General features: G+C 42.8%; 2 protein-coding genes across 5 annotated transcripts in view; both read right to left on the bottom strand.

Annotated features, from left to right (window-relative positions):
- LOC123744621 (cell wall protein AWA1) lies at window positions 1–12,818 on the bottom strand. 2 transcript variants are annotated; one of them, XM_045723616.1, is made up of 5 exons: window positions 11,496–12,818; window positions 11,079–11,237; window positions 9,514–9,702; window positions 8,429–8,473; window positions 1–2,877 (listed from the first exon to the last, which is right to left on the bottom strand). In XM_045723616.1, exons 1-5 carry the CDS (start codon window positions 12,729–12,731, stop codon window positions 2,689–2,691), a joined length of 1,818 nt encoding a protein of 605 aa, XP_045579572.1. In that variant the 5' UTR covers window positions 12,732–12,818; the 3' UTR covers window positions 1–2,688. The 2 variants fall into 2 exon arrangements, with proteins under 2 accessions (XP_045579572.1, XP_045579571.1); XM_045723615.1 differs by having other exon boundaries at window positions 8,429–8,476; window positions 11,496–12,746.
- LOC106611262 (nesprin-3) overlaps window positions 12,729–26,509 on the bottom strand; it is a 27,973-nt gene continuing 14,192 nt past the window's right edge. For 2 of the 3 annotated variants that reach the window (XM_014211276.2, XM_045723614.1), the window contains exons 8-15: window positions 26,179–26,315; window positions 23,191–23,365; window positions 18,104–18,286; window positions 17,786–17,929; window positions 17,331–17,465; window positions 16,888–17,049; window positions 13,762–13,934; window positions 12,730–13,350 (exon numbers count right to left, since the gene is read on the bottom strand). In XM_014211276.2, the coding sequence (XP_014066751.2) occupies window positions 12,951–13,350; window positions 13,762–13,934; window positions 16,888–17,049; window positions 17,331–17,465; window positions 17,786–17,929; window positions 18,104–18,286; window positions 23,191–23,365; window positions 26,179–26,315 (1,509 nt within the window). In that variant the 3' untranslated portion in view covers window positions 12,730–12,950. Of the gene's footprint in view, window positions 13,351–13,761; window positions 13,935–16,887; window positions 17,050–17,330; window positions 17,466–17,785; window positions 17,930–18,103; window positions 18,287–23,190; window positions 23,366–26,178; window positions 26,316–26,509 lie in introns of all 3 variants that reach the window. The other variant, XM_045723613.1, reaches the window with a different exon arrangement.

A 26,509-nucleotide genomic window follows, 5' to 3' on the forward strand; every position in this document is an offset into this window, starting at 1 on the left:
TCAGGTATACACATTGCATATTTATTGCCAGTTTGAGTACAATACAAAAATATTGGTTAAATAAAAGCTCTGTGTTGTAACATTAAGCATTTTGTTCATTTCAAAATATAGTAACAAAATAGAGTATAATATTTTAATGTTTTACAAAAGCTTTGAATCTTCATTCCTGCCGGCATGTGTGTTTAAAAGCCTTTCATTTTTGTAAAGCAGATACTAATTTGCATAACACACTATTCCAATCTATGCTAATTTCATTTTGAATACATTTAGCAGAGCACTTAGTAAAGCTACTCCTGCCCATAACACACTGCAGAGGAATCTAATTAGGGGTTGCAAAATTCTAGTAACTTTCCAAATATTCCCAGATTTTCCAGAAATCCCAGTTGGTAGATTGCCGGAATCAGTAAGGAATAAGCAAGAAATCCATAATCCTCCAAATTTTTTGGGAATACCTGGGAATATTGTAAGTTACCGAAATTTTGCAACCCTAAATCTGCTACGGTACATTATAATATTCCGACCTAGCCTGTTGCCAGTGTGTGCTTAGCTAACATTCCACTCCTTGAAGGCAACTCCGTGTCAAGGAGTGGAATGTTAGCTATAAAGACTGGCAACCGGGCTAACTCTGACCTTCATCCCCCACCACTATCCTTCTCCTATCCTTGATTCCCAGATCCTTTCAAGAGGACCACTTCTTTAGGTTCAAGTGAAAGTCCATATGGATGTTCCTTATGTGTGACTACAGACATACAGTTCATGACTGACTAGGCATTTGAACCTGTGTCGATTGTATATGTGTCTTACTCAATATAGCAGTGCAAGAAGCAGAGTTGGCAGGTAGGCCCACTGTAGCCATTGCTACTCAAAAGAATGCAGCATATCACCCTGTGGTATAAGTATGGTGATGTTTTGTGCTATATATTGTATTTAAGTTGAACATTTATTTAAAAGCCTCCTAAGAGCTAGATATGTTGAATAAATATATTGAAGAAGCGCATTGCATAAGTTGTTTATAGATAACAGTAGACTGGTATAAATATTCAGTTCAAATCCAGCATACACTCAACTGTAATACTATGTATGCCTTCAATACAGTTTTGTACAAGTAGGGCCGGCATGCACTTTCCTTCTATTTTTCCTTAAGAATAAAGTTGTTCAGTCATTTAACGTTCACAATGACAGACGAAGACAGCCCTCTGAGACCTTCCCAGACAGAGAACAGACACAGATTATACTTCAACATTCTGAGACGAGACAGGCTTCAGTCGAACTAACACACGCTCACCCCCATTCCCAACAAAAGCTAACAGTTCAAATGTAATCAAATTGAAAACATCGGCAAACTATTTGTGGGTTATAACCTCGTAAAGCCATGTGTGATAGGACACTAATAGAATAACTGGATTTGGTCTCCATTTCCCTAGCAAACCTTAGGTCAGTAAAACACACTTACAGGGACAAATAGAAATGTGAGTGAATGACAGAAGTCCACACTGGACCGCAAGATCAGTGAGTGAGTGAGTGAGTGAGTGAGTGAGTGAGTGAGTGAGAGAGGAAAAAGTCAAGGTTTAGAGGTTCATTGCGTCATTTTAAGAGTTTGCTCAAAAAAATGCCCCTCTCCCATAACAGCGGCTATGTCCATCTTATAATCTGGGCCCTGCTGAACATTACATATAAAAAACAAAGTAAATTTAGCATCTAGAACACTCTGTGGTCCAAGAAAAAGTCAGGGGCCATAGTACAAGGCTTTATAATTGCTATATTCACCAAACGGTTTAACTGTGCCAAGGGATCATTACGAAAGTGTTCAAATATAGCATAGAACCTTGAGAAAAGAAAGCATACTGTTTAAACATGCATACCTACAGTACAGTATAAGTACAATGTATTTGGACAGTCAAAAGTGGGACATCCTGTATACCATTACTGACTGACTTGCTTTATCATGCATCTGTTAGATTTCAGTTGACTCATGATAGAATAGATATTGTGTTTTGGGGGACATGAGAACATCCTGCATCTAGAATGTCTACTATTCCTGATCATTGAAGTGCTAGGCTGTCATTAACACAGTGCTACAATCGATAAGGGTAATCTATGCAAAAGGCATTATGTACAGGTTAAATATAAAGCTTTAAAAACATCTTACACTCATCCAAGAAAAAAAAAGCATAATGTTATTTGCGAGGGTTAAAAGCAGTTTAAAAATGTGTTATCCACACTAGTCTTTAAAATGGCAGCAAACCATGATAGGTATTTTTGGTATATGATAGATCACACTCAGTTATTTTTTAAGACCATGTAAGCATAATTTCACCCTTTAAATAAAGGCAATAAAAATCCACCTCCTTATCCCACATTATCTCCACTCCCTACTCCAACATTATGCTAAGTGTTTGGTGGCCATTAGTTACTGTGGTAGTGTGAATAGGAGTGTGGAGCGCTGTTCTCTGTGAAGTGCTGCCAGCCTGTGTGATAGAGGGGCTGAATTGGCCTGACTGTGTGAGAACAGCTGAGGTCACCCACCCACACACTGACACATACAGCAGAAACGCATTCACACACTGACACACACTCACTGACCCAAACTGACACACACACACACACACACACACACACACACACACACACACACAGAATGGATTGAGGGTGAAGAGCAATGGTCTTCATAATCCTATATCTCCTCTCCTATGTGGGTGGAGGTCCGTGGTAACGGAGCATGATGTTGAAGGAGCGGGCAAAGTTGTTGGACAGAGAGCAGCTGGAGCCTTCGTCCATCCAGGGCAGGAAGAAGGCAAAGAGGAGCAGAGCCAACAGCAGGAGCCAGAGGGGCAGGGCCACCCGACACACACGGTACAGCAGGCCTGGAGTCTTCTCCTGCAGGGAGTCAATATAGAGACGTTACACACAACACACACACACACACACACACACTGTATATATACACATGGAACACACACACATACACATGCACCTAGTCAAATACACAAACACACTAGTGTGTACAAACAAACACATTTTAATTCACGTAATTCAACCCATCAATTTTTGGGGGGTAAACAGCTGGGCTTGAGAAATGAAAATTCATAGACAGAGCAAAGACGGACCATCCATGAGATCAAAATGATAGTCCCTTTAAAGGGAGTGTATACTGAGTCACTTCAACATGGGTCACACAGTAGGGTCACTGTTAGCTAGCTAGGTAAACAACATAGAAAAGGCTCACAGCCCCCTCAATATAATCAGGATTGTGATGACACACACACACACACACACACACACACACACACACACACACACACACACACACACACACACACACACACACACACACACACACACACACACACACACAGAGAGAGTGTTCTTCCAAGTGAAGCGAGAAAATCCTCACCCACTCACTCATGCTCACTATCTTAACAAGACTGCTCCATCAACTGCCAAGACATTGCTGTGAGTGACACTACAGCTTCTTTCATCTGTGTCTGCTGTTATTTTTCTCATATCAACAACCTGGGGGTAAACTTAGTTAGCTATCCTCCTTATTTTTAGCCAGCCATGCACCTGCTGTGTTCACAGCTCACTGATAGAGACACAGCGAGACACAGCGAGCGAGAGACACAGAGAGCGAGAGACACAGAGAGCGAGAGACACAGAGAGCGAGAGACACAGAGAGCGAGAGACACAGAGAGCGAGAGACACAGAGCGAGAGACACAGAGCGAGACAGCGAGAGAGAGACAGCGAGAGAGAGACAGCGAGAGAGAGACAGCGAGAAAGAGAGAGACAGCAAGAGAAAAAGAGACAGAGCGAGAGAGAAAGAGAAACAGAGAGAAAGTAAAGAAGGCATCAATCTAGCATCAATCTAGCAGTAAAAAACATCAATAATATATTCAGGCAAATGGCAAAAGAAGCACAACTGAAATTGATAAAACTGTTTTAATGCAGATTGTAAAATAAGGAAAAAAACACTATCCAACCAAAAGCACAGAGACCCAAATAATGGTGAATTACGCCTTCATTACTGTGAGACTTTTAAACTCTATAAACGTTCACTCAGAACCAAAACAGCAAGCAGCTGACACTAATTGAGGAGTCCATAAACACAAATAACTTCTGTTTCAAAATTGGAAAACCCCCCCCCCAAAAAAATCTACAGGAATTAGCGATACAAAATGGTGATATTTGGACAGCCCAGTTTAAAACACTCTACAACACTGTTCAAATTGACCCACATGCAGAACAATGCCAAATTCATGAGAAGTTGAATGGATTTGAAAAAGCTATAGAGGACAATCAAAATCCACTGGACGCCCCAATTACTGACCAGGAGCTTTATAAGAAACTTCAGGCCCTCAAATTTAAAAAGCATGTGGACCTGATGGCATCCTAAATGAGATGCTCAAACTCATTAGTGCAAAATGTCAATTGGCTATATTAAAACTGTTCAATTTGATCCTGAGTGTAGGTTATTTCCCTGACATCTGGAATCAAGGACTCATAACCCCCCCAATCTTTAAGAACAAAGATGAATTTGACCCTAACAACTCCAGAGGCATTTGTGTGAACAGTAACCTGGGGAAGGTTTTCTGTAGTAATATAAATGTAATAGTTCTAAACTTCCTTAATAAGCACAATGTCTTGAGTAAAATCCTAATTGGATTTATACAAAAACATCGCACGACCGATCATATTTACACCCTAACAGATTAACATGTCCACCAAAATAATACCAAAATGTACGCTTGCTTTATCGACTTCCAAAAATAATTAGATTATATTTGGCATACAGGACTGTTTTCCAAAGTTATTGAAAGTGGTGTAAGGAGCTAAACAGATGACATAATTAAATGGCAATATGTGCAGCATCAAAATTGGCAAGAAAATAACAGAATTCCTTAACCAGGGGCGGGGCCGTCGCCAGGGTTGCAATCTGAGCCCTGCACCCTTCAATATTTACATCAACGAATTGGCCACAATTCTAGAACAATCCTCAGCCCCTGGTGTTAGTCTCCACAATTCAGAAGTTAAATGCCTGATCTTCACAGGTGACCTATACATGCTGTCATCTACAGCACATGGCCAACAGCAAAGCCTGGATCTTCTAGAGCAGTACTGCCAGACCTGGGCCCTGGCAGTAAACCCCAAAAATACTAAAATAAGGATTTTCCAGAGAAGATCCAGATCTCAGGGAATTAGACCAAAGTTCTCAATTGGTACAAAATATATAGAGTACTGCACACAGGTTTAAAAATAAGCTCAACTGGACACCTTAATAAAGCAGGAAATGAACTGAGAGAAAATGCATGCAGGGCCTTCTACGCCAATAAAAAACAAATTCAAATTGAAATACCTATTAAAACGTGACTAAAACTAATTGAATGTGTCATGGAACCAATAGCACTTTATGGCAGCGAGGTGGTGGGTCCACTTGCAAAACAAGATTTCACCCAATGGGGAAAACACCCAATTGAAACCCTGCATGCAGATTTCTGTAAGATTCTCCTACATGTCCAGAGGAAAACTACAAACAATGCATGCAGGGCAGAATTAAACCAATATCCACTAATAATAAAAACTCAAAAAAAGAGCAATTAAGTTTCGGAAACATATAAAATACAGTGACCCCTGTCAGATCATTACCAAGCCCGACAATGCCAAGAGCTGAGCAAAGAAAATAGTCCCCTCATCCAGCTGGTCCTGGAGCTGAGTTCACAAACCTGTTCTACTAACACACTGAAGCCTCAGGACCAGAACATCCAATCAATCAGAATAAAACAAATTACAACACAGTCAAAACAAAACTACATTCCTTATTGGGAAACACAAGCACAAAGGACAATGCAGTGCAACCTGCCCCTAAATCGACAGTACACCATGGCTAACTATTTGACCATGGTTACTGATCAAAACCTTTTACAAAGTCCAGGCTCAGTGAGCACAGCCTTGCCATTGAGAAGGGTAGGCACAGAAAAACCTGGCTCCCTGTAGAGGAAAGGCTGTACAACCACTGCACCACAGCAGAACCCAAGACAGAGCTGCATTTCCTGAGAACATTTTAAAATATAAAACAATTAGAGTTACACTAAACTTGAAACCCAAAATGTAATTTAAGGTGCCCCAAAGCTTTTTACTCTTATTCGTTATATAATTTATCTTTGTTTCATAGTGTACTTTATTTTTATTTCTATTTAGTTTAGTCACATGATTTCTTAATTTGCAGTATGTTTGCCAATCAGTTGGGCTGCCAGACTTATTTGCCATACCTTTTGCCTCATCCCTCTCAACCATAACATTTTTAAATTCCTCATCAATCCAATGAGATTTAACAGTTTTTACAGTCATTTTCTTAATGGTGCGTGCTTATCAGTAACTGGAATAAGTAGTTTCATAAATGCGTCAAGTGCAGCGTCTGGTTGCTCCTCATTACACACCACAGACCAGCAAATATTATTTACATTATCAACATATGAATCACTACAAAACTTATTGTATGACCTCTTATACACTATATTAGGCCCAGCCTTTGAAACTTTGGTTTTCCTAGATATGGGAATTATATTTTGATCACTATATCATATGAATTTGGCTACTGCTTTAAAGCAAATATCTGCAGCGTTAATAAAGATGTGATCAATACATGTTGATGATTTCATTCCTGTGCTGTTTGTAACTACCCTGGTAGGTTGACTGACAACCTGTTCCATGCTGCAGGCACTGGTTACAGTTTGACATTTTTTCCTGAGTGGGCAGCTTGATGATAGCCAGTCAAATATTTAAATCACCCAGAAAATATACTTCTCTGTTGATATCACATACATTATCAAGCATTCGCACATATTATCCAGATACTGACTGTAGAGATATTTGCATTCCTCAGGCTGCAGCTTAGCCGCTCTTGGGTAGGGGGCAGTATTTTCACGGCCAGATGAAAAACGTACCCAAATTAAAACGGCCTACTACTCGGGCCCAGGAACTAGAATATGCATATTATTAGTCGATTTGGATAGAAAACACTCTTAAGTTTCTAAAACTGTTTGAATGATGTCTGTGAGTATAACAGAACTCATACGGCAGGCAACAACCTGAAAAAAATATAACCAGGAAGTGGGAAATCTGGAGCTTGTAGTCTTTTCAAGTTATTGCCTATCCAACACACAGTGACTTAGGGTTAATTTTGCACTTCCTAAGGCTTCCACTAGATGTCAAGAGTCTTTAGAACCTAGTTTCAGGCTTTTGCAGTGAACAGAGAGCGAACAAGAAGGCCAGGGAGTTGGTGACTCAGGGAAGGACATGAGTTCATTGGCGCGCAATCACGTGATGAGGTAGTTGTGTTCCAAAACGTTTTTCAAGACATTGGAATCGTCCGGTTGGAATATTATGGAAGTTCTATGTTAAAAAGGCCCTAAAGATTGATTCTATACAACGTTTGACATGTTTCAATGAACGTAAATATAGCTTTTTTTTAACTTTTCGTCATGAAATTTGGGGCGCGCTTCCTACATTTGGAGTAGCTTACTGAATGCGCAAACAACAAGGAGGTATTTGGACATAAATTATGGACTTTACCAAACAAAACAACATCTATTGTGGACCTGGGATTCCTGGAAGTGCCTTCTGATGAAGATCATCAAAGGTAAGTGAAAATTTATAATGCTATTTATGATTTTAGATGACTCCAAAATGGCGGGTATCTGTATTGCCTAGTGTATGTTTCTGAGCGCCGTACTCAGATTATTGCAAAGCATGCTTTCCCCGTGAAGCTTTTTTGAAATCTGTCACAGCGGTTGCATAAAGGAGATGGTTATCTAAAATTCTTTGAATAACAGTTTAATATTTTATCAACGTTTATGATGAGTATTTTTGTACATTTTTGTGCTGATTCACCGCCAGTATTGGAGGCAAAATATTTTCTGAACATCACGCACCAATGTAAAATGCTGTTTTTGGATATAAATATGAACTTTATCGAACAAAACATACATGTATTGTCTAACATTGAGTCCTAGGAGTGTCATCTGATGAAGATCGTCAAAGGTTAGTGCTTAATTTTAGCTGAATTTCTGGTATTTGTGACCCCTCTCCTGCTTGGAAAATGGCTGTGTGGTTTTTCTTGTGTTGTACCTGTCCTAACATAATCTAACTTTATGCTTTCGCTGTAAAGCCTTTTTGAAATCGGACAATGGGGTTACATTAAGGAGAAGTGTACCTTTAAAATGGTGTAAAATAGTTGTATGTTTGAGAACTTTGAATTATGACATTTTGTTGATTTGAATTTGGCGCTCTGATTTTTCACTGGCTGTTGAATAGTGTGAACTGTGGGTGGGACGCTAGCATCCCAGGCCACAAGTTTCTCCAGTTTGAACTACACTGAATATTAAAGGAATGTTTGACCAAGACAAAATCATTGAGACTGATTGTTAACTGTACCTTAGCTGTCCTGGTGTGTTCCTCTCGGCCAGCAGCACTGGCACCCTGCTGGAAATAAAGAAAACATACAGGTCAATATACTGCATGTGCTTAATCAGCAGTTATCATATTCAAAATGGCAAAAATATTAGCTGTAAAACTGCAAATTTTTCTCTCCAACTCCATAGCAAAATGGGTAAAATTGCAGGAAACAAACTTTAAAATGTGTTTTTTCCCCTCTTCAATGTCACTAAAATGCAAGATGGGGGGTATGTAGATGATAAATTTTGTTTTTTTTGTGGCCCCAAAAACATCAAAGTTGCCCATCCCTGTGGTAGACCAATGTATCATCTCTTTATTATAGGATACTCTTTAACGCCCTCTGCTGGATGTACATTTTACACAGCACCCTATTCCCTATATATTGCACTACTTTTGTCCAGAGCTACAGTATATTCATGGCTTGTTTCGTTACAATATTATTTTGAACGTTCGTTCTGGACTGATGCCTATCTGAGCATTCTACACAATGCATCATCAATGAGCGCTGATGAAGATTTCATCAAAAGTGCATTACAGTGGCTTGGAAATACAATGCCCTTCAAAAGGAGGCAAATAATTAGTAGGAAAACCTTGTGTCATCATTTTGATGTCGCCAGATTGACTTTAGATGCAGTATAATGTTAGCTACGATTGAGGGGAGGACACTGGCTTTTAGCTAGCTACCATTAGCATAGCTGGCTATTTTTGCAAAACTTTGCTAGCTAATGACAACATTTCCATACATTTTCTAAAGTAAATTTGACGACATGATAATGCTGGCAAAGTTGTTTCCTACTAAACATTTGACTACTTTAGCAACGTAAACATTTTTCCAGGCAGTCGTTAGCCTCCGTCCAGAATGACTGGGCTTATCATGACTTCAGAGCACCTCCATCACACCGCTGGTAGAGGGCAGCTTGAGAACGTTCATAACAATGGAATGACATGACCGAGTGACAGAGGTGCAACCTATGAATAGGTCCTAGTCAAAAATAGTGCACTATAAAAAGGGAATAGGGTGCCATTTTAGAGGCACAATACAATATTTGCACAGTATTGTTTACCTTGACATTCAGCAGGGCCTTGAGGTCTCCAACGTCCTTCAGTTTGGACTTGTAAAGCATCCAGCGATAACGTATCTCCTCCATACCCACATCCTCAGCCCCACGGTCAGCCCTGGCCCCGGCTACAGCCCAAGCCATCAGTAGTAGCTGGAACTGCTCCTGACCCCAGTCCACACTGGACCGCAAGGTCTGTGGGAGTGAGGAGAGGGAGGGGTGAGAGAGGGAGGGAGATGGTGGAAAGATAGAGTGAGGAAGAGAGGAGTAAGAAAGAGAGAGGGGGAGAGAGAGGGAGGGATAGAAAGAGAGGAAGAGAGGGGGAAGAAACAGAGAGGGAGGGATAGAAAGAGAGAGGAAGAGAGAGAGAGGGGGATGAAAGAGAGGGAGGGATAGAAAGAGAGGGGAAGAGAGAGAGGGGGAAGAAAGAGAGAGGCGGAGAGACAGAGAGGGAGGGATAGAAAGAGAGAGGAAGAGAGCGAGAGAGAGGGAGAGAGAGAGGGGGAAGAGAGAAGGGGAGTGAACAACAGGGGGACGGAGAACTGTTGCATGTGGCTGAGGGATAAGCAGGAGAATTGCTGCATCATGTAATAACAATAAGCAATGTGTCAGTGAGTAATGTCTACACAGGATCTTTGCACAGGAGAATTCAGGCCGCAGTAAATCCTGAAGCAATAATCCTTCATATCTACTGAAACACACACAGTATATCCCCAATCAAACATCTCCAATCCCCCGTCTGCCTTGAATCAATGTCCATTGTCTGCTGACTGAATTTGAAGCGTTCTCTGTGCTCCCATACTGACAGATACATCCTAACCACTAACATGGCCTGCTAGTGTCCCAAATGACACCCTATTCCCTTTATAGTGCACTACACAGCCCTATTTCAAAAGTAGTGCACTAAATAGAGAATAGGGTGCCATTTTGGATGTAACCTGTCTGACTGTCAGGCAGCTTGTGGTTGTGATGTAACCCGTCTGACTGTCAGGCAGCTTGTGGTTGTGATGTAACCCATCTGACTGTCAGGCAGCTTGTGGTTGGGATGTAACCCGTCTGACTGTCAGGCAGCTTGTGGTTGGGATGTAACCCATCTGACTGTCAGGCAGCTTGTGGTTGTGATGTAACCTGTCTGACTGTCAGGCAGCTTGTGGTTGTGATGTAACCTGTCTGACTGTCAGGCAGCTTGTGGTTGTGATGTAACCCGTCTGACTGTCAGGCAGCTTGTGGTTGGGATGTAACCTGTCTGTCAATTCAGCTGCCAAAAGTTATTTTAGTCTTCTAGAGGAAGGCCAGAAGGTTTGTGAATTTGTCAGGGCCTCGCTGTAAGGTATGTTTATACCTTCCTAGGGTTTTGTTTGGTGCACTCTGAACATAATGTCCTCCAGATGAAATACACGTTTTATCATGTAGCATGCATATTACTTCAAAAATAACTTGCCTTAAGCAATCTCTAACCATAAGACGGCCACAGACCTAGAGTAACTTATAATTTTTGTGTAAATATAAACAAGAATGGAATACTGGAAATGCAATACTGTATATTTCTGAGAAGAAACATCAGCACCAACCATGAGTGTGTTCTGCCTGATCTTGAGTTCTTTGGTGCTCAGTGTTCCCTCTGTGCTGAGAATCCCTGAGAGTGTATCGTTCTCCTTCTGTAGCCAGGCCTCAAACTCCCTCCTCCTGTCCTCATAGTCCCCTGCACTCAGGGTTGCCCCAAGACCTGCCTGAAGGACCCCAACAACAACATTATCAGCAACAACATCAACTTACTGTAGGAAATATATGTAAAAAAAAATATTTTTTTAAATCAGCTAGCTAATTTTCTTAATATTTCAGTTTATAACAGCAGTTGAATATGGGTTACAGAGTATTGAGAGAAGAGTCAATTATAGCATGCCAATTTGAAGTATATATCTTCCTTTATGAACTAGAAAATGTGCTTATTATGTTTGGAGTTAATAGAATGGGTGGAGCAACCAGACCGTGGTGTGGTGACTTGAGCCCTGTAGCCTTCCAGAGGGTTTTCTAGCAGAGCCTTGCTGGAATGACAAAGTGAGACCATCCATGACTGAATCCTCCATCCTGGTCTTGATAGGCGGGAAAAAGCCTCTGTGTCGCAGATGTCCCCCTTCACTGTGGTCTCTCATTTCACCTGTTCCCTCTTCGTAGTTGCCTCTGTTGCCGTGCCCTAACCCAGAGCCTGACCCCAACCCCACATCTACCTCCATGGCCAGGGATTCAGCCATCCCTCTGGACCTCTGCCCATCCACCCACTCCTCTGTCCGCCCGCTACTGCTGGACCCAGACACCTCCACCACCACTACCCCGCTAACCCTGGTGCCAGAGTGCCCCACTACCCCGCTAACCCTGGAGCCAGAGTCCCCCATTACCCCGCTAACCCTGGAGCCAGAGTCCCCCACTACCCCGCTAACCCTGGAGCCAGAGTCCCCCACTACCCCGCTAACCCTGGAGCCAGAGTCCCCCATTACCCCGCTAACCCTGGAGCCAGAGTCCCCCACTACCCCGCTAACCCTGGAGCCAGAGTCCCCCACTACCCCGCTAACCCTGGAGCCAGAGTCCCCCACTACCCCGCTAACCCTGGAGCCAGAGTCCCCCACTACCCCACTAACCCCAGAGCCAGAGTCCCCCACTACCCCGCTAACCCTGGAGCCAGAGTCCCCCATTACCCCACTAACCCTGGAGCCAGAGTCCCCCACTACCCCGCTAACCCTGGAGCCAGAGTCCCCCACTACCCCACTAACCCTGGAGCCAGAGTCCCCCACTACCCCGCTAACCCTGGAGCCAGAGTCCCCCATTACCCCACTAACCCTGGAGCCAGAGTCCCCCATTACCCCACTAACCCTGGAGCCAGAGTCCCCCACTACCCCGCTAACCCTGGAGCCAGAGTCCCCCATTACCCCACTAACCCTGGAGCCAGAGTCCCCCATTACCCCACTAACCCTGGAGCCAGAGTCCCCCACTACCCCGCTAACCCTGGAGCCAGAGTCCCCCATTACCCCACTAACCCTGGAGCCAGAGTCCCCCATTACCCCACTAACCCTGGAGCCAGAGTCCCCCACTACCCCGCTAACCCTGGAGCCAGAGTCCCCCACTACCCCGCTAACCCTGGAGCCAGAGTCCCCCATTACCCCACTAACCCTGGAGCCAGAGTCCCCCACCACCACCACCACCCCCCCCTCCTCCTCCTCCTCCACCATGGGTGCTTCTGCCCCCTGTGTGGCCTGATGTCATCCCTGTGGTTCCCTCCTCTCCCCTCTGACCGTACCCCCCTCTCCAAACGATGGAGGAGTCCACCTCCTCTAGACCCAGGCTGTGCTCACCGCCACCCCTCTCCTTCACCCTTTCCCTCTCCCTGCTTCCACTCCCACCGCCCTGTCCCCGTCTCTGACTGCCCGCCAAGGTTAACGTCATAGGACTCAGTTGTTGACCAAGAGTCTGTCGATCATTGCCCTGTCTCTCCCCATGTTCAGAGAGATCCATAACCTCCATACTGCCCTCAAACGCTCCCTCGACCCAAATACCCTCTTCTGCTCCAAAACTCTCCCCCCTTCCCCTTGCTCCAACCTTCCTCCTAACCCTGTTCTTCCCCCTCTCCCAGCCCCCACCTCAGAGCTCTGAGAGAGCCAGACCCCATGGCCCTCTCCTGGGGATCTCTCTGGAGCACCCCCCCTACTGCTGCTGGAGCCACTACCCTTGATCATGTCTCCTCCCTCCCCAGGAAAGAGTTCCCTGCCTGGGCCTGGCCTCTCCCCAGCCTGGCCTCTCACCCTCTGGGTGTCTAAGTCAGGGTCCTCAGAGCTGTGCCCATTCAGCAGCCTGGGAACGGAACAACAGACAGTCAGTACTGAAGGCATCTCTTAAGATTGTGTAATTGGCTGCATTAAATACTTTTCACCCAGATGCAGGGACAGCATATGTTATATAATTACTTTTATGTAGAAGGTTTTTGGAGATAAATGTGCACAAGCCATAAGAGGTTGTCGAGGACCTCAACTGAAATCCACTAAACTACAGATGAAGAAGTAGTAGTAGTAGTAGTATTAGTAGTGGTGCCAGATTACTTCTCCCATAGAGACTCTATCATTCACTAGAGTGGAAGATGTCATAGACCTACATAGCTATAGAATGTGATAATGGCAGTCATCTTGGTCAGGAATAAATAACCCTTCTTGTGTTCTATATCTAATTCTATGAGTTTTGCATCCAGCCCGAAGTAGTGTGGTGTACCTGAAGAGGTTGAGGCTGAGGTCATGGAGGGCCATCCAGGACTCCCTCAGGTGCTTCATGTCCCTGAGAATGTGCACCCGGCCCTCCTCAGAGGTCCTCTCCAGCACCCCCTGGCCCTGCACCTCTGTCTGGTGCAGCTGCAGCTCCTTCTCTGGGAACTCACCTAGTGCCCTCTACAGGGCCGGAGGAAGAATAACAGGACAGGACGGGACTTAGGCTGTGGCCACAAAGACTTATGAAAACATATGAAAACAGAAACATATTCATCAGTGTCCGTTTTTTCAAACAAGTTGCACCAAACCAGTGTATACATGTGAAAACAGTCAGTTTCTATGATCTGTGGTTAAAAAGATTTAAAAGAAAATGCTTCTCTGACATCACAGGGTAGGATTAAAAGTAAAAAAAACAGTGCATTTTCAAAACATGTAACATGTTTCTAGCCAGAGGGAGGGCATTTCTTGCTCCCCACGTCACCGCGAATCTCGTAGTATTTGAAAATCACTGTTAAAATGTTTTCACTTTTGATGATGTCATCGGGTAGAACTTTTTATCTTTATAGGTCTCCAAAGCACTCACATCTTTTTATTTTGTAATGTTTTATTTAACTAGGCAAGTTAGTAAAGAACAAATTATGATTTACAATGGACGGCCTACAACGGCCAAACCCAGACGACGCTGGGCCAATAGTGCGCCACTCTATGGACTCCCAATCACGGCCGGTTGTGATACAGCCTGGATTCGAACCAAGGTGTCTGTAGTGACGCCTCAACTACTGAGATGCAGAGCTTTAGACCGCTGCGCCACTCGGGAGCCCAATCCTTGGGTCGCTTGTCTTTTCAGTTTGCTGCAGCTAGCAACTGGAACGAGCTGCAACAAACACTCAAACTGGACAGTTTTATCTCAATCTCTTCATTCAAAGACTCAATCATGGACACTAACTGACAGTTGTGGCTGCTTCGCGTGATGTATTGTTGTCTCTACCTTCTTGCTGTTCTCTGTGCCTAATAATGTTTGTACCCTGTTTTGTGCTTCTACCACGTTGTGTTGCTGCCATGTTGTGTTGCTGCCATGTTGTTTTCATGTTGTGTTGCTACCATGCTGTGTTGTCATGTGTTGCTTCCATGCTGTGTTGTCATGTGTTGCTGACATGCTGTGTTGTTGTCTTAGGTCTCTCTTTATGTAGTGTTGTGTTGTCTCTCTTGTTGTGATGTGTGTTTTGTCCTATATTTTTATTTAAATTTATATACATTTTAATCCCAGCCCCCGCAAGAGGTCTTTTGCCTTTTGGTAGGCCGTAAATTGTAAATAAGAATTTGTTCCTAACTGACTTGCCTAGTTAAAAATAAAAAAATAAAAACATTTCTACAAAACATAGTGAGGGAAAAAAGTATTTGATCCCCTGCTGATTTTGTACGTTTGCCCACTGACAAAGAAATGATCAGTCTATAATTTTAATGGTAGGTTTATTTGAACAGTGAGAGACAGAATAACAACAAAAATATCCAGAAAAACGCATGTCAAAAATGTTATAAATTGATTTGCATTTTAATGAGGGAAATAAGTATTTGACCCCTCTCAATCAGAAAGATTTCTGGCTCCCAGGTGTCTTTTATACAGGTAACGAGCTGAGATTAGGAGCACTCTCAGCTTGTTAGCTGTATAAAAGACACCTGTCCACAGAAGCAATCAATCAATCAGATTCCAAACTCTCCACCATGGCCAAGACCAAAGAGCTCTCCAAGGACAAGATTGTAGACACCAAGGCTGGAATGGGCTACAAGACCATCGCCAAGCAGCTTGGTGAGAAGGTGACAGCAGTTGGTGCAATTATTCGCAAATGGAAGAAACACAAAAGAACTGTCAATCTCCCTCGGCCTGGGGCTCCATGCAAGATCTCACCTCGTGGAGTTGCAATGATCGTGACAACGGTGAGGAATCAGCCCAGAACTACACGGGAGGATCTTGCCAGTGATCTCAAGGCAGCTGGGACCATAGTCACCAAGAAAACAATTGGTAACACACTACGCCGTGAAGGACTGAAATCATGCAGCGCCCGCAAGGTCCCCCTGCTCAAGAAAGCACATATACATGCCCGTCTGAAGTTTGCCAATGAACATCTGAATGATTCAGAGGACAACTGGGTGAAAGTGTGGTGGTCAGATGAGACCAAAATGGAGCTCTTTGGCATCAACTCAACTCGCCATGTTTGGAGGAGGAGGAATGCTGCCTATGACCCCAAGAACACCATCCCCACCGTCAAACATGGAGGTGGAAACATTATGCTTTGGGGGTGTTTTTCTGCTAAGGTGACAGGACAACTTCACCGCATCAAAGGGACAATGGACGGGACCATGTACCGTCAAATCTTGGGTGAGAACCTCCTTCCCTCAGCCAGGGCATTGAAAATGGGTCGTGGATGGGTATTCCAGCATGACAATGACCCAAAACACACGGCCAAGGCAACAAAGGAGTGGCCAAGAAGAAACACATTAAGGTCCTGGAGTGGCTTAGCCAGTCTCCAAACCTAATCCCATAGAAAATCTGTGGAGGGAGCTGAAGGTTCGAGTTGCCAAACGTCAGCCTCGAAACCGTAATGACTTGGAGAAGATCTGCAAAGAGGAGTGGGACAAAATCCCTCCTTAGATGTGTGCAAACCTGGTGGCCAACTACAAGAAACGTCTGACCTCTGATTTCCAACAAGGGTTTTGCCACCAAGTACTAAGTCATGTTTTGCAGAGGGGTCAAATACTTATTTCCCTCATTAAAATACAAATAACTTTATAACATTTTTTACATGCGTTTTTCTGGATTTTTTTGTTGTTATTCTGTCTCTCACTGTTCAAATAAGCCTACCATTAAAATTATAAACTGATCATTTCTTTGTCAGTGGGCAAACGTACAAAATCAGCAGGGGATCAAATACTTTTTCCCCCTCACTGTAACAATTTGACATTGATATTGTGCCGGAGATACTGAAAATGAAGTTAGAAAGTGGTGGCGTTGCCCTTTAAGATAACAGACCAGTACCTCAGTCTTGTGCGGTCTGTTGTCCCATCAACATACTATCCTAGACATAACATACCATACTATACCAGAACATAATAGATACATGTGGAAAGTCAGTACCTCTGCCTCGTGCTGTCTGTTGTCCAGGCTCCACTCCCCAGTAGAACTGCGGTAGGACTCCAGCTTCTGCCTCATAATCATCAACCACTTCTCTACGTTCAGTAGGCTCTCGTGGAAACTCTCGTGTTCCCCGATGCTCTCCTCACTCTTCTTCACCTTTACCTGACACAGAGAGAGACACATCCAAACATGAATGCACAAATACAGTACATATATGTGCCTGATTAACACTATAGTGCCAACCCTAACTGTACTGTTGACTGGGATATTTTCTTTTCACATTGTCCTTTCCAGCACACTTCCAGAAACTATAATGATGCGTAACCCCGGAAAGCCCAGCTCAGCTCAGCTTGGTTCAGTAGCATGAAACGGGTCATTGTTAACCTTTTTCAGAACCTGTGAAGAAAGAATGGAGTTGCCGTCTCTCTCAGAGCCTGTCTTACCCTGACGGACTTGTAAAGGATTCTCCAGTCCCCGTAAAGCCTCTCAAACTGTGTCCTGTTAGCAGAGCTAGACGACACCAGAGTCTCCAGAGCTGTGATGTGGGCCTCACAGTCCTCCAAGTCCTTCTTGATCACCTGAGAGAGGACACAAGCAGTAGCTTATTAATAGTAAAAACATTATAAATTCCTTATGAATGCTTTATAAATGCCTTGCTTATGTACAGTATATTCTTCTCCTAGCACACACTGGAACTGGCTAGAGGAAACCAGTTTGAGAGACACAGGTATAGATTACCATGAGCACAGAATTAAATAGAACACTAGAATGGACGTTGGCAACAAAACAGCCATCTTGGTCAGGAAAACGTTAATTCTAGAACCTGATCATATGTGGTAATATATTGTATGAAACAATTAACTTCATCATAGGATCTCCATAGCAGTGAGTGACCCACCCGTTGCTGGTCTGACTGGCTCTTCTTGGCCAGTATGTCTGGCTGGAGGCTGTCTGCTGAGATCAGTCTCTCTCTCAGCAGGGTCAGCTTGTTCCTGATTGACTTGCAGGCGTCCCCAAAGTCCTTTGTCCTAGAGATCAAACCCTAAAAGAAAGGACATATCAGAAATTAGGGGTTGCATCTAAAATGGCACCCCATTCCCTTATAATGCACTACATTCGACCAGAGCCCTATGACAAACACACCACACACACACACACACACATCACACAACACCACACACACACACAACACCCCACACAATACCACACCACATACCTGCAGTCTTGCTTTCCTCTGCAGCAGCTGGTTGTGCAGTAACTCCCTGTTCCTCACGGTGTCATTGAGCTCTGTCATTAGACTCTCTGCTCTGTCTGAGCCGAACACTGAACACAGCAGATCTCTCTTCAACAGCATCAAACGCAACTGCTCCTGCAGCTGCAGACTGTGCTTCAGCAACCTCTGTAGGGGGGGAATGAGTGAAATAGGGAAAGACAGTGAGGGAAAATAAAAAAAAATCAAATATATAGGCAGGGGATAAATCAAGAAAAGTGTGCAGATGGAAGACAGTAAAAGAGGGGATATTGAAAGGGGAAGGAGAGAAAAAGAGGGAGATACAAATAAAAATAATGATGTAAGAGGGAACACACCACAGATGAAAGCTATGTGTAGCAGAAATATGTGCCTCTAGTAGATAGATCACACATTTCCTGGTGTCAAAGTACAGCAAGCATAATCCTCAGATCTTTTTCACAGATCAGGGATTGATTGAGCTCCCTGACCTTTGCTGTCATTACTCCCATATATGGAGGGGAGTTTATATTAGAGGTCGACCGATTAATCGGAATGGCCGATTAACTAGGGCCGATTTCAAGTTTTCATAACAATCGGTAATCTGTATTTTTGGCCACCGATTTGACGCTTTTTTTTATTTTTATCTAAATATTTTTTAACTAGGCAAGTCAGTTAAGAACACATTCTTATTTTCAATGACGGCCTAGGAACGGTGGGTTAACTGCTTTGTTCAGGGGCAGAACGACAGATTTTTACCTTGTCAGCTTGGGGATGAAACCTTACGGTTAACTAGTCCAACGCTCTAACCACCTGCTTTACATTGCACTCCACGAGGAGCCTGCCTGTTACGCGAATGCAGTAAGAAGCCAAGGTAAGTTGCTAGCTAGCATTAAACTTATCTTATAAAAACAATCAATCAATCAATCATAATCACTAGTTAACTACACATGGTTGATGATATTACTAGTTTATCTAGCCTGTCCTGCGTTGCATATAATCGATGCGGTGCGCATTCGCGAAAAAGGTCTGTCGTTGCTCCAACTTGTACCTAACCATAAACATCAATGTCTTTTTTTAAATCAATACACAAGTATATACAGCGGGGGGAAAAAGTATTTGATCCCCTGCTGATTTTGTACGTTTGCCCACTGACAAAGAAATGATCAGTCTATAATTTTAATGGTAGGTTTATTTGAACAGTGAGAGACAGAATAACAACAAAAATATCCAGAAAAACGCATGTCAAAAATGTTATAAATTGATTTGCATTTTAATGAGGGAAATAAGTATTTGACCCCCTCTCAATCAGAAAGATTTCTGGCTCCCAGGTGTCTTTTATACAGGTAACGAGCTGAGATTAGGAGCACACTCTTAAAGGGAGTGCTTCTAACCGCAGCTTGTTACCTGTAAAAAAGACATGTCCACAGAAGCAATCAATCAGATTCCAAACTCTCCACCATGGCCAAGACCAAAGAGCTCTTCAAGGATGTCAGGGACAAGATTGTAGACCTACACAAGGCTGGAATGGGCTACAAGACCATCGCCAAGCAACTTGGTGAGAAGGTGACAACAGTTGGTGCGATTATTCGCAAATGGAAGAAACACTAAAGAACTGTCAATCTCCCTCGGCCTGGGGCTCCATGCAAGATCTCACCTCGTAGGGTTGCAATGATCATGAGAACGGTGAGGAATCAGCCCAGAACTACACGGGAGGATCTTGTCAATGATCTCAAGGCAGCTGGGACCAAGAAAACAATTGGTAACACACTACGCCGTGAAGGACTGAAATCCTGCAGCGCCAGCAAGGTCCCCCTGCTCAAGAATACATATACATGCCCATCTGAAGTTTGCCAATGAACATCTGAATGATTCAGAGGACAACTGGTGAAAGTGTTGTGGTTAGATGAGACCAAAATGGAGCTCTTTGGCATCAACTCAACTCGCCGTGTTTGGAGGAGGAGGAATGCTGCCTATGACCCCAAGAACACCATCTCCACCGTCAAACATGGAGGTGGAAACAGTCTTTGGGGGTGTTTTTCTGCTAAGGGGACAGGACAACTTCACCGCATCATTTGACGGGGCCATGTACTGTCAAATCTTGGGTGAGAACCTCCTTCCCTCAGCCAGGGCATTGAAAATGGGTCGTGGATGGGTATTCCAGCATGACAATGACCCAAAACACACGGCCAAGGCAACAAAGGAGTGGCTCAAGAAGAAGTACATTAAGGTCCTGGAGTGGCCTAGCCGGTCTCCAGACCTTAATCCCATAGAAAATATGTGGAGGGAGCTGAAGGTTCGAGTTGCCAAACGTCAGCCTCGAAACCTTAATGACTTGGAGAAGATCTGCAAAGAGGAGTGGGACAAAATCCCTCCTGAGATCTGTGCAAACCTGGTGGCCAACTACAAGAAACGTCTGACCTCTGTGATTGCCAACAAGGGTTTTGCCACCAAGTACTAAGTCATGTTTTGCAGAGGGGTCAAATACTTATTTCCCTCATTAAAATGGAAATCATTTTATAACATTTTTGAGTCAGGGTATATGCAACAGTTTGGGCCGCCTGGCTCGTTGCGAACTAATTTGCCAAAATTTTACGTAATTATGACATAACATTGAAGGTTGTGCAATGTAACAGGAACATTTACACTTATGGATGCCACCCGTTAGATAAAATACGGAACGGTTCCGTATTTCACTGAAAGAATAAACGTGATAGTTTCCGGATTCGACCATATTAATGACCTAAGGCTCGTGTTTCTGTGTGTTATTATGTTATAATTAAGTCTATGATTTGATAGAGCAGTCTGACTGAGCGATGGTAGGCACCAGCAGGCTCGTAAGCATTCATTCAAAATAGCACTTTCGTGCGTTTTGCCAGAAGCCCTTCGCAATGCATTGCGCTGTTTATGACTTCAAGCCTATCAACTCCCAAGATTAGGCTGGTGTAACCAATATGAAATGGCTAGCTAGTTAGCCGGGTGCACGCTAATAGCGTTTCAAACGTCACTCGCTCTGAGACTTGGAGTGGTTGTTCCCCTTGCTCTGCATGGGTAACGCTGCTTCGAGGGTGGCTGTTGTCGATGTGTTCCTGATTCGAGCCCAGGTAGGAGCGAGGAGAGGGACGGAAGCTATACTGTTACACTGGCAATACTAAAGTGCCTATAAGAACATCCAATAGTCAAAGGTATCTGAAATACAAATCGTATAGAGAGAAATAGTCCTATAATTCCTATAACTACAACCTAAAACTTCTTACCTGGGAATATTGAAGACTCATGTTAAAAGGAACCACCAGCTTTCATATGTTCTCATGTTCTGAGCAAGGAACTTAAACGTTAGCTTTCTTACATGGCACGTATTGCACTTTTACGTTCTTCTCCAACACTTTGTTTTTGCATTATTTAAACCAAATTGAACATGTTTCATTATTTATTTGAGGCTAAATAGATTTTATTGATGTATTATATTAAGTTCAAATAAGTGTTCATTCAGTATTGTTGTAATTGTCATTATTACAAATAAATAAATACATTTAAAAAATATATATATATAAAAAATAAAAATAAAAAACGGCCGATTAATCGGTACCGGCTTTTTTTGGGCCCCCAATAATCGGTATCGGCGTTGAAAAAAAATAAAATCATAGTCGGTCGACCTCTAGTTTATATTAGGAGGAAGTCATTTTCTGATGGAGAAGGCTAGGATGCGTGTGAAAGAAAGAATTACATACTTACCTGATTGGTTTGATATTAATAGTAAACTATTATATACTTAACTTAGAGTAAGACTGGCCTGCTAATACTGAGTTTTATGGTGTCCACTCCTGCTTCCTGCAGCTAGTCTGGGTGTCGAGGACATGGCTTTTACTAGAGATAGCATGAAGCTGACAATTGATTGATGTCTTGGTGATAAAAAACCAAACAGACACATTCCAGTTTATCAATAGTGGTGCATGTGAGAAATATGTCTCTGGTCTAACTGGGCCTGCATTCTATAGATGAGATTGTGTGTGTCACCGAGATAGAGATAGCCTGGAGGAATAGAACAAACATTCCATTGTTTGTTCTCATCCTTGCATCTGGGAAATTAGCCTGGAGAAGTAGAACACCCCCCCCTCCTCGGGGGGGCCCCCCTCCTCGGGGGGGGCGCAGCCATGGTTTAAGCAGTTTTAGGTTTGGTATATAAAGACCCGGTATTCTCTGTATGATTCAGACTCTCAGTCCGACAGTCAAGACTGATGGGCTGACAGTTTCATTAATGCAATAATTAATCGATATTAAATAAAGATGATTGTTTGAAGAAATTACCAAGTCTCTCTCAGTACTGAATTTCCACGACATGTGTCCCAAACGGCTCCCTGGTCAAAAATAGTGCTCCAAATAGAGAATACGGTGCTATTTGGGACGCATTCTAAGCCAATCTCTGTCCAGTACTGTATGTAGGGCTGATTACATTTCCCTAGCTGGCCTAATTAAGGTACCATGAATACTGAAGATCATCTGTTTTTCTCTTTTCATTATCATCTCCAGGCCTTAAGGGCCACAGTTACTACTGAGATTCAGACATTAATGTTCGCCCTTATGAACACAATCCTGGTTTAGCGGTTTGATTGACGGGAGTGACTCTTACTGTAAATATGCGTTTAACTTTTTCTCTATGCATTTTACTTTACTGTATTAAAATGATTTTGTTGTTTGTTTACGCCCTGCTACATCCCTTTTAAAGATGGAATCCGCATTAGGGGAGACAAGGCCACTGTCTGCCCAGGCACCTCTGTTATTGTTTTTACTTTGTGAATGAAATGAAAGTGTGGTGCATCCAGCAGTGTGTAAAACATTATTGCAGTACATATTCTGCTGTTCTATCGCGCGGGCAATGATGTACGAGGAAAAAAAAAAAAAAAAGTGTTAATTTTTTTGCAATAACTTGTTTGTTGTTGTAATATCCTAAACGAACATGGCAGTTTCGCCATTTAGGATTCCAGTTTTAAGCACATGAGCAAACACATTTCCCCATGCCTGGTGGAATAATAGTTGATTAAAATCAGTAGCAGTCTGCAGTGTGCTGTTCCTACCTGGATGTTCTGCACCAGCATGGCGACGTGTGAGAACTCAGACACTTCAGCAGAAGACTCCAGCACTTGAGAGACCACCTGACTCCACTGAGAGAATCCATGTAGAGGGTCCTGCAGCACTTGTCTCAGCACCAACTCTGAGTCCACACACAGCTTCATAGAACGACACTTCACACTGCACGGGGACAAAGGAAATGAGCATAAGACCGGTTAGATAGGGGTGCTTTTCATGCAAAGACCAAGATTGCTGAAGAGATTTTTTTAAATATTGTCTTTCACACTGAGTCAAAGGATAAAAAAAATGATGTATGTTTTAACTTTACATGAATTAAAGACATGTACTAGGGTTGGGTGGTATGCAGATTTTCATACCGGGGTATACGGTATTACCGGCAGTGAACACAAGGGGCGCTATATATATATAAAAAAAATATATATAAATATATATAAAAAAAATGTAAATATATATATTTACATTTACATTTTTTTATATATATTTATATATATATTTTTTATATATATAGCGCCCCTTGTAAATATGTAAATATATATATATATATATATATATACATATATACATATTTACAAGGGGCGCTATATATATAAAAAATCTATATATAAATATATATAAAAAAATGTAAATGTAAATATATATATTTACATTTTTTTTATATATATTTATATATTTTTTTTTTATATATATAGCGCCCCTTGTAAATATGTATATATATATATTTAGTATTTTGTTTTTTCGCACAAAAATAATTTAGGCAGCAAGGATCTTGATCAAGGAGCTAGCCACTCCAGATTCATAGCTGGACCCCTGAGCTGGAGATATAAATTATCTTACATAATTAACTTAGCAGCGGTGTAGCACGCACTCCCTGAGCATTAGGGTATTGAAAATCATCCCGTCCGTATTTCAAAAATACCCATGTATACGGTGTTAGGTTGTACTTTGAAATACTTGCTACACCAGAAGTTAATGGTTACATGTATGAGGAATGTACCGTACCAGTCAAAAGTTTGGACACACCTACTCAGTCAAGGGTCTTTCTTTATTGATACTATTTTCTACATTATATAATAATAGAGAATATATCAAAACTATGAAATAACATATGTAATCATGTAGTACTCCAAAAAGTGTTAAACAAATCTAAATATAGTTTATATTTGAGATTCTTCAAAGTAGCCACCCTTTGCCTTGATGACAGCTTTGCACACTCTTAGCTTTCTATCAACCAGATTCATGAGGTAGTCACCTGGAATGCATTTCATAAAAGTTCATTTGTGGAATTTCTTTCCTTCTTAATGAGTTTGAGCCAATCAGTTGTGTTGTGACAAGGTAGGGGGGGGGGGTATAGAGAAGATAGCCCTATTTGGTAAAAGACCTAGTCCATATTATGTCATGAACAGCTCAAATAAGCAAAGAGAAACGACAGTCCATCATTACTTTAAGAAATGAAGGTCAGTCAAAGTTTCTTCAATTGCAGTCGCAAAAACCATCAAGCGCTATGATGAAACTGGCTCTTGTGATGACCGCCACAGGAAAGGAAGACCCAGAGTTACCTCTGCTGCAGAGGATAAGTTCAAAAGAGTTACCAGCCTCAGAAATTGCAGCCCAAATAAATGCTAGGTATCCCCCTTTCCCTTTACAGAGTTCAAGTAACAGACACATCTCAACATCAACTGTTCAGAATAGACTGCGTGAATCAGGCCTTCATGGTCGAATTGCTGCAAAGAAACCACTACTAAAGGACACCAATAAGAAGAAGAGAATTGCTTGGGCCACAAAACACGAGCAATAGATATTAGACCGGTGGAAATCTGTCCTTTGGTCTGATGAGTCCAAATTTGAGATTTTTGGTTCCAACTGCTGTGTCTTTGTGAGACACAGAGTAGGTGAACGGATGATCTCCGCATGTTATGCACTTTATTAGACCAAACAGAGGTGTTAGGATTCCTAACTGTCACATTAGTTACGACAAGTTAGAGCATGAAAAGGCATGGAACCTGATATCCTATCGAAGAAAAAGCACATCAGGCCTATATAGACAGTTGGTTTATGCAAATTCAGCTGAACCATCCCTCTGAAGGTGAATGTCAATAGTCTGAAAAATCATCTTCCTCTCCTTGTTCCTTCTTTGAATAGAAATCACTGAACAAGAGAGTGAGAGCAAATATGTCAGATGCCACCTCCCCAACTCTCTCACATTAGTTAATATGAAGTATCTTAGAGTATGGATAATGATGCATTCCCATTATACTTCACTACCTTTAAAAATATATATATATTTTTTTACATTTTAGTCATTTAGCAGACGCTCTTATCCAGAGCGACTTACAGTAGTGAATACATACATTCATTTAAAAAAATAAAAATAAAAATTGTACTGGCCCCCCGTGGGAATCGAACCCACAACCCTGGCATTGCACACACCATGCTGGCGTTGCAAACACCATGCTCTACCGACTGAGCCACAGGGAGTTAGTCTTGTCCCATCGCTGCAACTCCCATACGGACTTTCGAGAGGCGAAGGTCGAGAGCCATGCGTCCTCCCGAAACCCAACCCAATCCAACCAAGCTGCACTGCTTCTTGACACAATACCCGCTTAACCCGGAAGACAGCCGCACCAATGTGTCAGGGGAAACACGGTACACCCGGCGATCGTGTTAGCGTGCATTGCGCCCGGAACTCCACAGGAGTTGCTAGAGAGCGATGGGACAAGAACATCCCTGCTGGCCAAACCCTCCCCTAATCCGGACGACGCTGGGCCAATTGTGCGCCGCCCATGGGTATCACGGTCGCAGTCGGCTGCGATAAAGCCTGGACTCGAACCCTGAATTTCTAGCCTTAGACCACTGCGCCACTCGGGAGGCGTAGTTCACTACCTTTTACCAGTGCCGATAAGGCTCTGGTCAAAAGTAGTATACTAAATAGGGGATATGGTTCCATTTGGGACACATCCTCCATGTCAACTCACCTCTGCTGTTCTTTCACCACAGCCAGGACGTCATCAGAGAGATGCTGCGAATCTTGGGAAAAGCGGAAGAGTTCTTTAAGCTGGGCCTTGAGGTGCTCCACCTGAGATTCCTCTGCCAATAAAGTATTCCGGATGTTCTGAGTGGAGGAATACCAACAGAGAGAAATAAGGAAAAAAGGAAAAATACACATCACAGTGCATATTACCTTTTTGAGCCCTGGTCAAAAGTAGTGCATTATAAATGGAATAGGGAACCATTTGGGACATATCCAGAGACAAGGCTAGACCACCTGGCAGCTCATTCTCTACACCCAAACAATCACACACCAAC

Source organism: Salmo salar, chromosome ssa09 (genome assembly GCF_905237065.1).
Source record: "Salmo salar chromosome ssa09, Ssal_v3.1, whole genome shotgun sequence".
NCBI classification, from domain to species: domain Eukaryota; kingdom Metazoa; phylum Chordata; class Actinopteri; order Salmoniformes; family Salmonidae; genus Salmo; species Salmo salar.